The 15,659-nt window shown below is 39.8% G+C and overlaps 1 protein-coding gene across 1 annotated transcript in view; it reads left to right on the plus strand.

The window, feature by feature from the left end:
• LOC117470550 (F-BAR and double SH3 domains protein 2-like) overlaps positions 1-14,574 on the plus strand; it is a 34,618-nt gene extending 20,044 nt beyond the window's left edge. Inside the window, exons 12-21 of the mRNA XM_034115371.1 lie at positions 2,903-2,992; positions 3,655-3,717; positions 8,128-8,262; positions 8,617-8,700; positions 8,900-9,077; positions 9,948-10,168; positions 10,999-11,034; positions 11,467-11,659; positions 11,776-11,864; positions 12,272-14,574. Of these exons, the coding sequence (XP_033971262.1) occupies positions 2,903-2,992; positions 3,655-3,717; positions 8,128-8,262; positions 8,617-8,700; positions 8,900-9,077; positions 9,948-10,168; positions 10,999-11,034; positions 11,467-11,659; positions 11,776-11,864; positions 12,272-12,364 (1,182 nt within the window). The 3' untranslated portion in view covers positions 12,365-14,574. The remainder of the gene's footprint in view (positions 1-2,902; positions 2,993-3,654; positions 3,718-8,127; positions 8,263-8,616; positions 8,701-8,899; positions 9,078-9,947; positions 10,169-10,998; positions 11,035-11,466; positions 11,660-11,775; positions 11,865-12,271) is intronic.
• The last annotated feature ends 1,085 nt before the right edge of the window (positions 14,575-15,659 follow it).

The following is a 15,659-nucleotide window of genomic DNA, read 5'->3' on the forward strand; positions in this document are numbered from 1 at the left end:
TTAAACACTTTATTAGCAAGAACATGAAGATATTTAGAATGAGGTGTGATTATACAATAAATCTGTGAATTATAATATATTTGTGAGGCATCTGTACTCACAAATGCACGTCGGTGTTTCACAAGCATCATGTGAACTGTCAGTAAATCATTGCTGTAATCATAGTTGGCCTCGCCTCCTGTCCTCATTTACTGATTTTTCATTAATTGCCTAATTTGCTTGTGACAACATCTTAAGCACTTCGACAAAATCAATGTGTTTAATGACGCACTGACTGTGCCAATATGTGACCATTTACTGCATGTCAAACTGCGGGCAAATCTGTGAGAAGGATGCAATGTTGATATTTATTGATAGATAGCTTTTTGTTTGATTTTTGATTTATTGCCTTGAATTATTTTACAACAAAACTTTATTTAAACACGATGCAAGAAACATAAATATCAATGCCTTGAATAATGTACGACTTTTAAGAGCTTGCAGACCAATTTTGTAGTCTGGTTATTATAAGAATATATTAAAAGAGACTGTTGCCTTCACAGACATATCTACACAAAAGAGTAGATGAGGTAGCTAAGTAGCTATCTATTTTGTAGTTTTCAACCGCACTCACCTCAATCTCTACTGATCCTCTTTTTCTCGCCTCTGTTTGAAAGAAATCAATAAACATTGAAAGAAAGAGCAGAGTTATGTATTCTGGGCGCTCTACAAACCTCTGATGTGATTGCCTCTTGCTGGGAACTTGATAAAAGGCTCTGGGAACTGAAAGGCTCTGGATGTCTTTTCTTGAAGTTACTTAAATAGTTAATACCGAAAGACAATTTATCAGTGAGATTAAGTGATATGTGCTGTGATAAAAGTCAAGTGAAATTTAGAACATAAAATGAAATGTATTTTATATTCTAATATAAATCATGTGTAATGACTTGGCCCCTGGCCAGCTGTGTGGAGTTTAGTTTGGTTTCAATCAAGAGGAGAGAAAAAGGCATTTATGAAGTTATTTAACGAGGGCTGGGCGATATGACAAAAGTCAATAATAACTTCATGTCGATATTGCAAAAATATTTTACAGCACACTATTGGTGTTTTCATAAAACATTTACACTATGATATGTTGGTTAAATAATCATCAGTTATGTGGATATGTCTAAAAAAGGTAAAAGACATGTTCAACAATATCAAAAGTCTTACATTTATATCCAGTCTTATGTGAAAGGTGATTTTAGTTTTTACTACAGCTTGTGATATTCTAATAAAAGGTTACACATACAGCAAAACAACATTGTCAATTACGTTTTGAGGGAACACAATTCTCCCCAATTAAGTTTTTATGTATTACAAATATATTTCTACTCACTCTGCATAGGGAGGAGGCAGAAATGGATGGGTCAGTCACTTTTACCCAAGGGACCAATCTTCATGTCCCTTATGAAACCAAAAGTCAATGTAAAGCAATTTTTTCATGCATAAGTTAAGTCTAGTCCTCTTTCTAAGGAGTTTTTAGAGAAAGAGTGAGAGAAATGAAAGCAGGAGGCTGTCTCTATATTAAGGAGCTGTTGAAGGCTCCACCAGACAATCTGGCCTCATTAACACGAGGCGTCAACATGTTTCAGACACAAGATGCATCAAGAGAGATACAAGCTTGTGCTCTCAGACACTTTCCAGCACGAGCAAACAAAACTAATAAGGATTGGTAAAATGATTTGAAGTATCGACTCAAAATCTAGACACAATTTAATTTGCATATGGCGTGTAGCAAATAATAAGACACAGTACACTATAGACACTCGAGAACAATGGGTATGGAGCTTCTAGTATTCCTTAAGTTTCTCAAGTTCAGTTGTCATCTTTTGAGCTCTGCAGCACCAGGACTCACTAGGATTTAGAATAATTCAATATAAGTTAGACAGCTATGTTTTTCCCTGCACTATTTCTCCGCCTGTCAACTCTCCTTCTATATTTCTGTATGCTCTATATTCTATATTCTGGGACGTCCTACAGTCCTCCTCTAGTTATCTGTACTCCCAACACTGGCTACTTATTCTTATTCTGCTGCTGCAAAGATGGCTGAACATACATTGTCCATTATTTCAACTTCAGCCCTTAATGTCTAAGGTCCAACAGCAACCTTTAGCATTTGCTGGGCTTTACTAATGGATCGGATAATAAGGAGGCACTTAAGGAGCTCAGGTTTTTATTGATCAAAGCCAGGAAGTCTGTCTTGGCGGTGTGTGTGTGTGTGTGTGCGTGCGTGCATGCGTTTATTGTCGGTCTGATTGACTGCAGCTCTCTGAAGAAGGGAACTATCGGCTATCAGTTTTCTCGTCAGCATTTGTGAGGAAGGAAAGACGAGTGTAATGAAAGGGGAAATTGGTGAGAGACATCAGAAAAAAGAGAACGGATCAGAGATGAAAGAGGGTTGAGGAGGCGAGACAAAGTGAATGTAAATCTCAGGGGTTTCACTGCTGGTGGTTATAGCCTTATCATATCGTATCATTAGGAAAGAACAAAGCACATGTCCAGCGTTGGCAGCTAATTAAAAGAAAGTTCAGTGAGTTTTGATGATTTGCCATTTAAGCTAATTTTGGAGTGCAAATCCAGTTCAAATCCAGACTCTTGTCACTGAACTGTGTGGCATTTGATGTAATGAAGCAGAAAGGAACATAAAAAATGTGTTCTCAGTGAAGATTTGATTTAAGATGTTTGACGTGGTTCTCGATCATCGAGTGGTGGGTTAGGTTTACTCCATAATTAGAGAAATCAGGTCCCTGTTTAAAATAAAATGGGACACATTTTGTTTAAAAAAGCAGTATGTTTATTTTCAGACTGATGCAAGAAAAACTGTGGAGGCCAGTAATATATTGAATGCTCTTAACTTACCTAAACCCTTTTCTCTCCAAAGACAATAAAGTTAAAAGCTGAGGCTCGGTTGGACCTTCTGCGGCAAGTGGGGGTCGCCGTGGAAACCTGGCTGAAGAGCGCCATGAACCAGGTACGATTTGTCTCTGTGTGTGTGTGTGTGTGTGTGTGTGTGTGTGTGTGTGTGTGTGTGTGTGTGTGTGTGTGTGTGTGTGTGTGTGTGTGTGTGTGTGTGTGTGTGTGTGTGTGTGTGTGGTGTGTGTGTGTGTGTGTGTGTGTGTGTGTGTGTGTGTGTGTGTGTGTGTGTGTGTGTGTGTGTGTGTGTTTGCGTGCGAGCGAGTGAGTATGTGTGAGTGTGTGTCTGTGAGTGTGTGTGTAAGGCTTTTCTTAAGGGCGGCAGCCATCGATTATTACAAAAACGGGGTATTCTTTAAATTATTTTATCAATTAAGTGAGTAATCAGTTAATAAATAATTTGGCTTTATTTAGGAACAATAATAATAAGAGAAAATAAGAATCATTAATCATTTTCAGGCATATTTCTGACTGTGCAAAATGCAAAGAATTTGCATTGATGATTTTTAGTCATCCAGTTACCTGATTAGAGTTTCTGCAGGAAAGTGTAAAACATTGTTTGATACATGTTTGTGAGTGCGTTCATACGACTGCTGGAGTGTGTGTGCATTTAAATCCTTTCACACATACATCTCATTTTGTGTGGTAGAGTATGTGTGTTGCCTGCTTGCAGAACGTGTATAAACTCCCCCCCCCCCACTCTCTCTGTGCATGCTGTAGGTGATGGAGGAGCTGGAGAATGAACGTTGGGCCACCTACACTTCCCATGATCCCTCACTTTCGGTGAGACACCTCCCCTCACTCTGCGTACGTTGCAGCTTTCCAGCCAAGCCAAAATAACTTTAATGAAATTTGAAAACATTGGAGGAAACATTATGATTATTTAGTATTATTATAAAGTATACAGGTTCAAAAATGCATATTAATACATTATTTAAAGTGGACCTATCATGCTATATTTGAATAATATAGTGTAGGACCATACCTATATAAGGCATATTTATACTTTTTTTTTTTCAAAATACCAAACAGATCATGCATTTTAGCCATGCCTCATTTTGCTCAATTTGACATTTTTTAGCTCTGTTTTTGCAAGGGCTGATTCTGTGAGAACAGCACCATCTACAGGCCTGGCATATGTACTACAGCGTCTCCAGCGCTTTCGAACGGCAATGGCCGTGGCCGTCTCCTCCTGATTGGTGGAGTTGGCCCAATAGCCGTAGCGCCACCGTCCTGACGTCAGGACAGTGTTCAAATCTGGATCAATTTTTATCAGATCCGTTGCAGCCCCTTTTTTAGAGATTTGGGTATGGAGGAAAATAGAGAGGGTTGTGTTTTCTGACACTTGGTGAGTTCCCTGGAACACTGGGGACACATATTCATGTATAAAAGACGTACAAAAGTGCATTTTGCATGATAGGTCCCCTTTAAATCAGCATTTAAAAGGGTGCTGCACTTTTTGACTTGGCTGTAAAGTGCACATCTGACACTAAATCAGAAATAGAATAGCACATGTTCACCACATAATATCAACTGTGAGTGATTTGTGTCGCATGCTTGGTGGCTTCTTTATCACCTTCCAAATGAACAACACGATGACTGTATAGTGTACCTGTAGTTATATCTCTACTTTTTCAATTCAGCACTTTCAGAAAATTAATTTTAAACCCTAAGGCAGTACCTAATAATCCTAGACTTTCCATTCTTTACGGTTTCATTTTAAGTGAAACCCACCCAGCTATAAGAGTTCTCCTGACAAATCACTTCCTGAATCATGTAAATTGTAAAATAATTGACCTCAGCACCGCTGCCTAATCATCTGTCACACCATTACAGCCTCTTAAAACGCCCCACTTCCCCCATTGGAATACTGATGTAGCCAGCTCACGACAGGCACTTTTTATTTCATGACCCTTAGCTTAAATGGCCAGATATACTGTGTACAGATCTGAAGCCTGAGGATCACCACATTATGAACATGTGTTGGTATGTTTTGCATGTAATGGGGATGGACTGCTTTAACCATGAACAAATAGTTTGCCATTTTAAGAAATATACGTACTGTATTGGCTTTCTCTGTGAAAGTTAGATGTTCAGATAGGAACCACTATCATGTCTGTTGCTAGAGCTGAGAGCTGGCTAGCTTAGCTTAGCACACAGATTGGAAACACATTTTTTGTATGCATTATCAAACAAGATCTAATGCTTTATTTAGGAGAATTTAGATTATCTGGTATGTAGAGTTTATTACCATTACAGAGAGCCAGGCTAGCTGCTAAGCTAACCGGGTGCTGGCTGTAGCTTTATATGTTTATATATAAACTGTACAGACATAAGACGGTGTTGATCTTTGATTTAGCTGAATAAGCACCTTTTACTAAATGTTAAAAAAAATCCTTTACAGTCAAAGTGACTGCTTTTCCAAGAGGGAAGGGGGAGGAGATGTGTGTGTATATATCTGTTGTGAACGTCTCAAAGTGCCAAACGGTATGTGGCATGTCCCTGTGTGTGGTTGACTGGATGTATACTTGAGTTATGGATATTTATTTAAAAGTAGGTTTTTGCGGGCTTGTCAGACGTACGTGTGTGTGTGTGTGTGTGTGTGTGTGTGTGTGTGTGTGTGTGTGTGTGTGTGTGTGTGTGTGTGTGTGTGTGTGTGTGTGTGTGTGTGTGTGTGTGTGTGTGTGTGTGTGTGTGTGTGTGTGTGTGTGTGTGTGTGTGTGTGTGTGTGTGTGTGTGTGTGTGTGTGTGTGTGTGTGTGTGTGTGTGTGTGTGTGTGTGTGTGTGTGTGTGTGTGTGTGTGTGTGTGTGTGTGTGTGTGTGTGTGTGTGTGTGTGTGTGTGTGTGTGTGTGTCAAGAGAATTGAACATAGTGAGTCTGCTCCATTGGAAGCACTTGACATTCTGCTCACATGATATTGCAGCTTGCAGCTAACACCAGAGAGAGAGAGAGAGAGAAAATATAGAGTGTGAGAAAGTGAGAGGAATTCTGAGGTGAAGGAAATCTAGGAAGAGATGAAAAGAAAGAAGGGAGGATCGAAGGAGCTGTGCAGTAAGGGAGGGAGTGTTGGAGAGAAAATTAGTGAGGGAGGAGAGAGAATGTGGAGGAGTCAGCTGCGAGAAAAAGGTGTGATGAAGAGGTGAGGACGGGGATAGCATCAGAGTGATAATGTTGAAGTAAAATTGGATGCAAAGTGAGAGAGACGAGGAAATGTGAAAAACAGCAATGAAAATAGATGAGCGTACCTTAAGGCCACAGTACACTCTATAGAATTTTTTTTTTTTAAATGTTCACAGACAAACTGGTGACCAAAACAAAGAATAGTCACTTCGATATTCCCTGCAAGAAGTTAGGTTTTGTACATTTTGGATATTATTTCTGTGTTCTAGTTCCCTTCACCCTGGAGGTTATGTTCTAAGTTTGTTGGTTTGTTTGTCAGCAGGATTGTGGAAAACTACTTGCATTTTCATGAATCTGGGTTAAATGATGAAGCATGGGCCAGAAAAGAATCCATCCAATTTACTTTGGAGAATATCCAAATCGCTGGGCGGATACACACATTATTTTTCAATTACTTGGCAGAGGTTCATGCTCCTAGAATGCCCTTCTAGTTTTTAAAAGTATCCTTTAAACCTCGCTATTTATACGATGAATCAGTTGGAAGCTAGACTTGCTGAAAACTCATCCATTTTGCCTGGGGGTCATTAAAAAAAGCAGACCAGGCGGCATATTGAGTATTCAGGCATGGGTCAGCAGTTCAACAGCCTTTGATTTTATGTGGAGCGTATGGAGCCTCAAGAGCCCGACAGCGGCAGAGAACGAGGTTTTACAATAATAAGGCACAACAAAGCCAATAGACAACAGTAGGAGGGATTGTTAACAATAGTTTGCTCAATAAGGAGAGGTCAAGAAGTGACTGTTGGTCAGAGAGAGAAGGGAGGATGGCTTGTGAATAACAATCTGCAAAGGAAAGCAAAGAAAAACAATGACAATGGGGAGCAGGCACTCCCCCTCCTCCCTCTCTTCATTCCACTCAACTTTATTAATACCACTCTGATATACTGTAAGCCATGAACTCTCAATTCCCTCAAGCAGACTCTGCTTTCATTTCAATATCCCTTTCTCAGTCATGCGCTCCAGGAACCATGAAATCATCCATTCGTCTTCATCTCAGCTGTATTGCTATGCACACTGGGATATACTTAAGGGGACACTTTATTGGGTTACTACAGAAATACATGCTGGTCATTTTACCTCAGGGATGAAATGGAATGGCCCTAAAGCTGCACAGCGGACTTTTAAATAAATGCAGTAAAGTTTATAAGATTGACGTAAAACAACAAACTTAAGGACAAACTTAGGAAAAGTGTGTGTTAAAATTCAGGAAGGGAATAGATTATTATGGAGACTAACTCATATACAAAACACACATCTGTTCGGTTCTACACCAGTGTAGAGTTTATTGTGTCAACAGAAATTTGATGACTAAACACAATGACTTGGGAATGGATACACACACACACACACACACACGCACACACACACACACACACACACACACACACACACACACACACACACACACACACACACTCACACACTATTGTTATGACCAGCTGGCTGTGTGTGATGGATCTTTCCACTAGCTAGATCACATGACCTTCATAGGAGCCAGTGAAATTGTCATGGAACAAAAGAGGGAGGTGCTGTATCATATGAAGCGTTAGTCCCGCTACACCTGAGTCTAAAAGCTGTAGCATCCACACTGAGCAGGACAGAGAAACCCAGGCAGGAAGAAAAAAGGTAAGCTCTGTAAAGATTAAGTTGTGACACTAGCCTGGGAAAAGGGGAAAAAGATAACAGGTGAAAGTCTTTGTTAGATGGACAGACTTTGCAACTGGTGAACTGAGCACGTGCAAAGATAGACAAACAAAACAAGTCACCTTGCTGAGCGTCACACCAGGACATAAAGCAGGAGCATGAAGGCTGGACAAAATGTTCTTTATATGTGTAGAACTGCGTCTATCTAGCCAAACTTGAAATGTTTGAAAAAGGTATTATTGTTAATATTGGACAACTTTTTGTGTAGTCTTTTTTGACTCTGGAGCTTCAAAAGTGAGCTGTGCTTTCCTTATTTGTCCTTGTAGTTATCAGAGGTTTTTGACTTTATCTGGCTGTGTTTGTGTGTTAAAGGGCACAGTGGATTTGGAGCGTGAGGAGGGAGAGGAGTGTGAAGAGAACATGGAGGTTTTTGACGACAGCAGCTCCAGTCCTTCAGGGACTTTACGAAACTACCCGCTAACCTGCAAAGTCCTGTACTCATACAAGGTAAACACCAACACACACACACACACACACACACACACACACACACACACACACACACACACACACACACACACACACACACACACACACACACACACACACACACACACACACAGTTACCCTCTGCAGGTACATGGTCACACAGCTACACGTATCAAATGTCTGCAGCTACCTGTTCAACCACTACACACAGAATCATACACAATCACGTGCATCTATATATGCATGTAAGATGCAGACAGACAGTACAAATAACTATTAACCATGGGTTTATTGTAGCATGTTTTATTTAACTGTACTGTATAAATGTCTGTTCTTTCTGTCTTTAACCCTGTTGTTGTGTCTCTCCCACAGGCCTCTCAGCCGGATGAGTTAACTATTGATGAGCAGGAGATGTTGGAGGTCATAGAGGATGGCGACATGGAGGACTGGGTCAAGGTACACAAATGCACACACTGACACAAATGATGCAATCACACATTATTATGTAAACAGCTACAACAACCTAAGCATTAATTATAAGCTCTGTGTTGTCCTGTTTGGTTTCACAACCTAGCATGGTTTCTTGGTGCTCATATTTCTCCTACCATGCATGTTTTAATGTTGTCTTTGTTCCTTGTTCCTTGTTTGTTTCCAGGCTCGCAATAAGACCGGTCTCATTGGCTATGTCCCGGAGAAATACCTGCAGTTCCCGACCTCCAACAGTTTGCTCAGCATGCTCCAGTCTCTGGCGACTCTCGATGCTCGATCCCACACCTCGTCCAATTCCACCGAGCCAGAGCTGCACTCGGGCTGCATCAATGGAGACACTAACAGTAAGTCCGCTGTAAACTGATGTGATGGTACATTATCAGTTGACATAATTAAACTGCATGCCAGGACTTTCAGTATACAAGGTAATTCCGGTTGTAGCAGTGTTCATTTGCTTTTTTATTCTTGTAATTAGGTTATTATGCACCACTAATTAAAACATTTGTCTGTGTTCTGCTCCACTGGAGTTGCTTGGAATAATAAAAAACAGTCCTTTTGTGAAGCAGAGCGTTATTAGAATAGGCAAGTGTTGGTTGTCTAAAAGAAGAAGTGAAGTAGAAGTGTAAATTCAAACCCTGAAGGCTACATAAGCCACAGTTAAGTAAACACTTTCCATAAAACAGTACTAACCTATGTCAGGTGTCACAAGCTTTGTCCCTCCTGATTTTTTCTTCAACTATTTCTATATTGATCATTGTTTTTGGTTGCTTCCATTTCACAACTCACTGGAACAGAGACAAGAGTAAGCCAGTTAATACAAATTGGTCGAAAAGACAATAAAACACCAGCAAGGGGAAATGTTTTTCTCCTTTCGACAACACCATCTTTTGCAAAACTCCATAACATTTTATAAAGATTGTATTTATAATGTATTCTTCCTTTCTCACCTGCTTTCTATGCAAACATTCTTTCTTCTACTCTCCTCCAACCCTCTTTCTAATGCCATGTGTCTGCTCTACCTGAATACATTGGGAAACTGACACCAAATGATTATTTCTTTCTGTCTTCTCTGTATCTCCCTCTCTCCAGCAGTGTGTACCATTCTCTTTATGAAAATGAGGGGCAGGCAAGCAAGGAACAACATTTCCCCAAGAATAATTATTCTTTCTGTATATCTTATAACTTTTTCTCTCTGTCTCCCTTTCTCTCCACAGTCATTTTTGTCCGCGCACTTTATGATTATGATGGCCAGGCAGACGAGGAACTCTCCTTTTCGGAGGGAGCTGTGATTCGTCTGTTGAACCGCGACACTCAGACGGACGATGGCTTCTGGGAGGGGGAGATCAACGGACGGGTGGGCGTCTTCCCCTCCGTGCTGGTAGAAGATCTCACTGAGAATGGGGAGACCAGTGGAGGAGGGCCTGGTGACATACAGGTATGTAAAACAATTAGTCAGGGACATACTCCCCCTTAAGTAACACTCAGCTCTAGATTTATCCATCACTCTGCAGGAGCTGAAAACTTGGTCTTATCAGTCTTTCCTCAGGGCACAAATGCCGAGCATATAGTGTAGTCTACTGGGCCACTTTACCCCCCGCTCCCCTCCCTTCCTGGCTTTTGTCCAGTAGATTTATCAGCAGGGCAGAGTTCACAAACAGTGGATCAGAACTGCGGTGTTGCTGGAGCGCTCTGAGAAAATCCTGCACTGCAATCACAGGAAGATGTCTTATCTGTGGCAGAGCCCTATTAGAGGTTCAGCTACAGGAAGCATACAGCCTCTCCCTTTCCGAAAATACTGTAGACATAACACACTCCGCAGCAAATCTAAACATGGTTTAAGTGGTGTTTGGGGAAGATAAGTAAAACAATCTAAAAGTTACTGAATAATACTTCCGCGGAAGCAGATTTGTTGTAATAAGTGGAAGCTCATACTTCAATATAGTTAACCGGCATTTGTTTTTGAAGGTTTTTTTTATGGTATTCCTTTGGTGTTTCACCAAAGCTGTTTTAATCAATACTGTTGTATTAAGTTAAACCACTGTTGTGAAAGGGTTTGCTTCTAGTGACAAAACCAATAAGGGTTTATTACCTGGCTCTGCAGTTTCCCTGATCTGCAGTATATTGAGCATTTAGCATCTTTAAATATTCTGCTATGGTTTAACACCCTGCAACTCTCACTTCTTGCTTGGCATTATCTTTAGGTGCTGTTTTTTCAATGAAAAGGCTATAAAAATAACTGTACTTAACTGAACTTATTTCCCTCAGGAGTTGATGGAGGCCAACAATAGAGTAAAAAATAAAGTGAGTATTAAAGCTTTTATCAGGTTGCCATAAACACGACTCCAAATGAATGAATTTTACTGTAGCACCTTTCTGCTTGATATATAATTAAATAAATAAAACACATTAGCCCTATTTATTTATTACATGAACAAATTGTGTTTTTAGCACCACCATCAGGCTAAGGCTCAACTGACATTTTGGGAAAAAAATAATTCTCCTAATACTTATTACCATTTTCAGTGTCCTTTTTTTCAGTTTCAGCTAGTTACTTTGCCATTTTCTTTAAAGATTATTTTGGCTGTGTTTCAAAATGTTTTACTTCAACCAGTCTGTGCTTTCAGTTTGATATAAAATATGTAGAGATAGGGATTAGGGAGCATTGGGTATATTAATAGGATCACAAGTGAGCAGCAATTCTCAGCAAATGTATGAATTTCTTTATTTCTTCAGATTTCTCCTTCCGTGAAGTTGCCATGTTCTCTGCCACCCCTCCCGCTGTATGAACAACCTCCCATCAGCCCTTTCACCAGTCCAGAAAACTCCACCCCGCCACCTCTCCCACGCTCACCTTCCACCGCACTTAATGGGGAGCACAAGCCTCCTACGCCCTCCTCGTCACACAAAGGACCGCTGCCCAACAACAGTAAGACACACACAAACACACACTCACACTCACACACACAAACACACAGGCCATTGTGGCTTTTTAGTGTGAGATCTTTTGTTTAAGAAATATTTCTCCTCTTTCTCTGTCTCTAGATCAAAGCTCTGGCAAAAGTCCAGTGTCTCCAGGATTTCCTCAGCCACTGCGATTTACCCCTGATGGAGGCCCAAGCAAACTACGACCTGTTAGTATAAAACTTATTCAAGTGTTCTGTACCTTTTTTGTTTTGCTTTGCTGTCAATATTTGTATATTGTGTGACAGTAAACTAATTATCTTTGGGTTTTGTACTGATGGTCAGACAGAAATACAATTAGTATTTGCCTCTATTGTGTTACATTTTACAGATTACTTCAATTTTTCAATAATGAAAGTAATGGATAGTAGCTCTGTATTAGTCAAAGTGTTTATTTAACTGACTCTGAATCCCAATTATTATTTCCAGTCAGACTACTGAGTTTTATTTTTTCAAGTCCCTAAAAGTTTTTGGGAGATATACGGTGTCTCAGAGCAGGCATGAACATAAAGCTGTTTGTCACACAGAAGAAAAGTAGGCCATCTTACATATATTATGTTTTCCTTCACCCCTGCAGGTGCGTGCTGCTCCTCCTCCACCCAAACAGCACCCCCGCCGACCGCAAGAGAAGAGTGAGAAGACGGAGGAGGTGGAGATCACGCTGGTGTGACAGACAGTTAAGATGGCTGGCAGAAAGAAATTAAAATAGACGACAGACAGACGCATCCTAGAGGCTGGGGAACTAAACTGCTCTGAACTGAATTCAGCTCAAACAACACAATGTGAAGTGAACTGAACTGAACCACATCTGACGCCCACCCTCCATACTTTCCACATCTCTCATACTCAAGTTGAGGAGGAGAGCACAGAGATGGATGGAGGCAGAGGGTCCAATTGAATAATCTACGTATTAGCTTCCTAATGAAGTGCAGCTCTAGCCGCCCCCACGCGCCTCTCAACCCTCCCCGTCCTTTCATTCTTGCCTTAAAACTTTACCTCATCGGACAGCAGACCAGAGCACACTGAAGAGGAGGACGAATGTTTAGAGACGGGGGGGTGGGAGGGAAAGGGAATGATAGGTTTGGCAAGTTTTTCTTTCATCTTGTTAGGTTAACTTCAAGACATTGTACTGGTCATCTCTCTGTACAGGATGATCATTCTGCTACATTTTAGAAATCTCCCATTTTTCACTGACTGCTTACAAATAATAATCAAACCTGTAAAAAGTTACAGAGCCCTGAAGTGACAACATGTAGTAAAGGGTTAGACTAGTCAAACTTAGAACTGAACACAAAGTGCCAGGTTTACTTAGTTCTAAATTAAAATTGATTATTTAAAGAAATGTACAAGGTTATTAAATGTTCCTCATAAAACATGAAAATTGCTTATATTGGAGCAAAAGAGATGACTGTGTGGCTACCTAGCCTAAATGACAACACTGTTAGCAAAGCTAACCACCTTCTGTAGCTGAAGCGAATAACCCAAATAGTTTACTTCATGTGTCTGTAACATCACAGTATACACCCTTCTAACTGTAGCTAAAGCATGTTAGTAAAGAAGTTGCAACAAAGCTAGCTAGCTAAAGTATGAAACTTTAAGATTTGGAATTGTATCAGAAGTAAAGTCACAGACAGCTACAAAATGTTGAGGATGACAGAATAAAATAACAATTATTTCCACTGTGGTCTTCATTGAGGACAAGAGAAATGCAAGATGAAGAGTAGGCTATATCTCTTCTCAGTAGCATACCAAGTAGCTTGTTAGCTTCAATGCTTTAGCTACCGCTAACAGAGTTGAAATGCTATTGGTGTAGCAGTATGCAGTACTGTATATTGTTGACATTAAGTGCAGTAGCTGTTGTAGTTATATGCCAAAAAAACAGCTTCTTCATGGTGGCTTGCAAAAACGGATTGTGCTTTGTGTAACTAGCTATGCTAAGGTAAGCTAGTAGCCAGTCCTATGGGAATGATAATAAGGCAAAAGATAAATAGGGGAACGTTTGCCGAGTTAAGAACACTTTAAAATGAATTAGTTGAACATAAATAATGAATGAGTGTAAAATATATCAAAATATGTTTTTGACTTATCTGATATCCTGTACTATAGTTTGAGTGTCAGTGCTCAATGTAGAGTAAGCTTGATGAGAGGGAATAAGCATAAAACTTGCCAAACGTGTCATGATTTGGATTGAAGTTGGGGTTGAAGTAAATGGACAGAGAAACTGGGTGGTGTGTGGACGCAGTGTCCCCCCCTCGCCAGCCCTTCCCTCACCATATATAATCCTTATCATCATACGTATTCAATGTGTATTAGTACAGTACATTACTGTTGTCATAGGAATGTTATGCACAGTGTTTCATATAGACTAACTGAGCTGATGGAATACCATGTCTGATATGTAGTGGAAGTTTTATCCTCATTTTATACCGAAAGGGCATTGTAAATACAGTATGAAGGAGAGATAAGAGAGTAGGAGGGGTTAAGGGGATGAAGGAACAAGAGAGAAAAGGGAGGCTGGATCCTCCTCTCTGCTCCACCTCTCTTCCCGCCCTTCCTTTCTTTCTCTTCCTCTTTCCTCTAATGTCAGTTTTGTCCATTTGCGGTCAGTGTGAATTGATGGCTATCATATACACACATCAAGTTACATTATATTACGCACACATTGCTATATCTTTCATTCTGTGAGCATCAGTGGGCTTATATCACTGGTTGGTTTAGGAGGAGGCTGATGATGTGTTCGAAAGCACAGACATTGTTGGCATTCACTCTGTGTGGTGACAAAGATATTTTTTGAGATGATATAGACACTGATCATGTTTAGGTCAGGAGTTATTATTAATCACAGAATGAACTGTAAAGCTTTTATCCCTACAGATCATACCTCCTCTCATGTTGATTTTGTTCATTTATAACACTGATCACTTCACCTATAACATATATCCTTTAGTTGACACGCAATACATTCACAGGTATTATTTTTTCTGTTGGTGTGCTACAAAACAGCAGAAAAAACATCCATAACAACAAATGGACCTTTAACATTTCCAACTTGGTATCATCTTTATTTTTATTTGATAAAAGGTGGTAGAAATTGAAAAAATACTAATACATTGCCCATAATGGACAGAACTAGCAAACGACATTCAAATGGAGCCAAGTACAATTCTGTTGTGTTTTTTTTACTTAAAGTAAACAATCTTCCCCCTTAAATACCCTTCAAGCCTTTGAAACCCCTTGCCTAAAGGGCAGCGTAGCACTTTTATTTATTTGTACCTTCCCTGGACAGTAGCAGTATCTTAAAACAGTATCAGCATGAATGGAAAGACTCTGATGAATCACTGCAGTTTAATACAGAAATCAGAGTACTTCTCTTCATTCTGATTCTGTGGCGAATGCTTTTTATTTCAGTGTGACTGACGACTCTTTTATATATATATTCTCCACTCTTCCAAAGAGACAGAGAGAATATTGTGGAAAATGTAATTTGGTGTTTTTCTAAACTTAGAAGAAAAAAACGACATGATCATAGTAAGGGATGTTTGAATGCAGACTTTGAGAGAATGTGGTTTTATGGACTTAAAGAGGACCCATTTGCGTGTGATTGTTGAAGAGGAGAGCATCAGATCTGTGTTTGACTCTGAAGATGTAAAGATGTGTTCCGGTTCTTTCCTCCATATTTATTATACACTCGCAGTTTGATAGAGCGTTCACATTGAATACATCAGATTAATAATGACAGAATGGACTTTAAGTTTGCTTGCTTTTCCAGTGTGGTGTTAATGTACAATATTGCTACATATTGCAACACATTATTAAAGGGACCTCCTCACAGCTGGAAACAATTAGATATAATTGTACCCTGTTGTGAGACAGCTCCAAAAATATGTCAAAACAAAAAAGGACAGTATTCAATCTCTGGTACTTTCTGATCTGTGCTCAATCTGATTGGTTTCCCATTTTCAAAG

The sequence above is a fragment of the Trematomus bernacchii genome, unplaced genomic scaffold (assembly GCF_902827165.1).
Source record: "Trematomus bernacchii unplaced genomic scaffold, fTreBer1.1, whole genome shotgun sequence".
Taxonomy (NCBI): domain Eukaryota; kingdom Metazoa; phylum Chordata; class Actinopteri; order Perciformes; family Nototheniidae; genus Trematomus; species Trematomus bernacchii.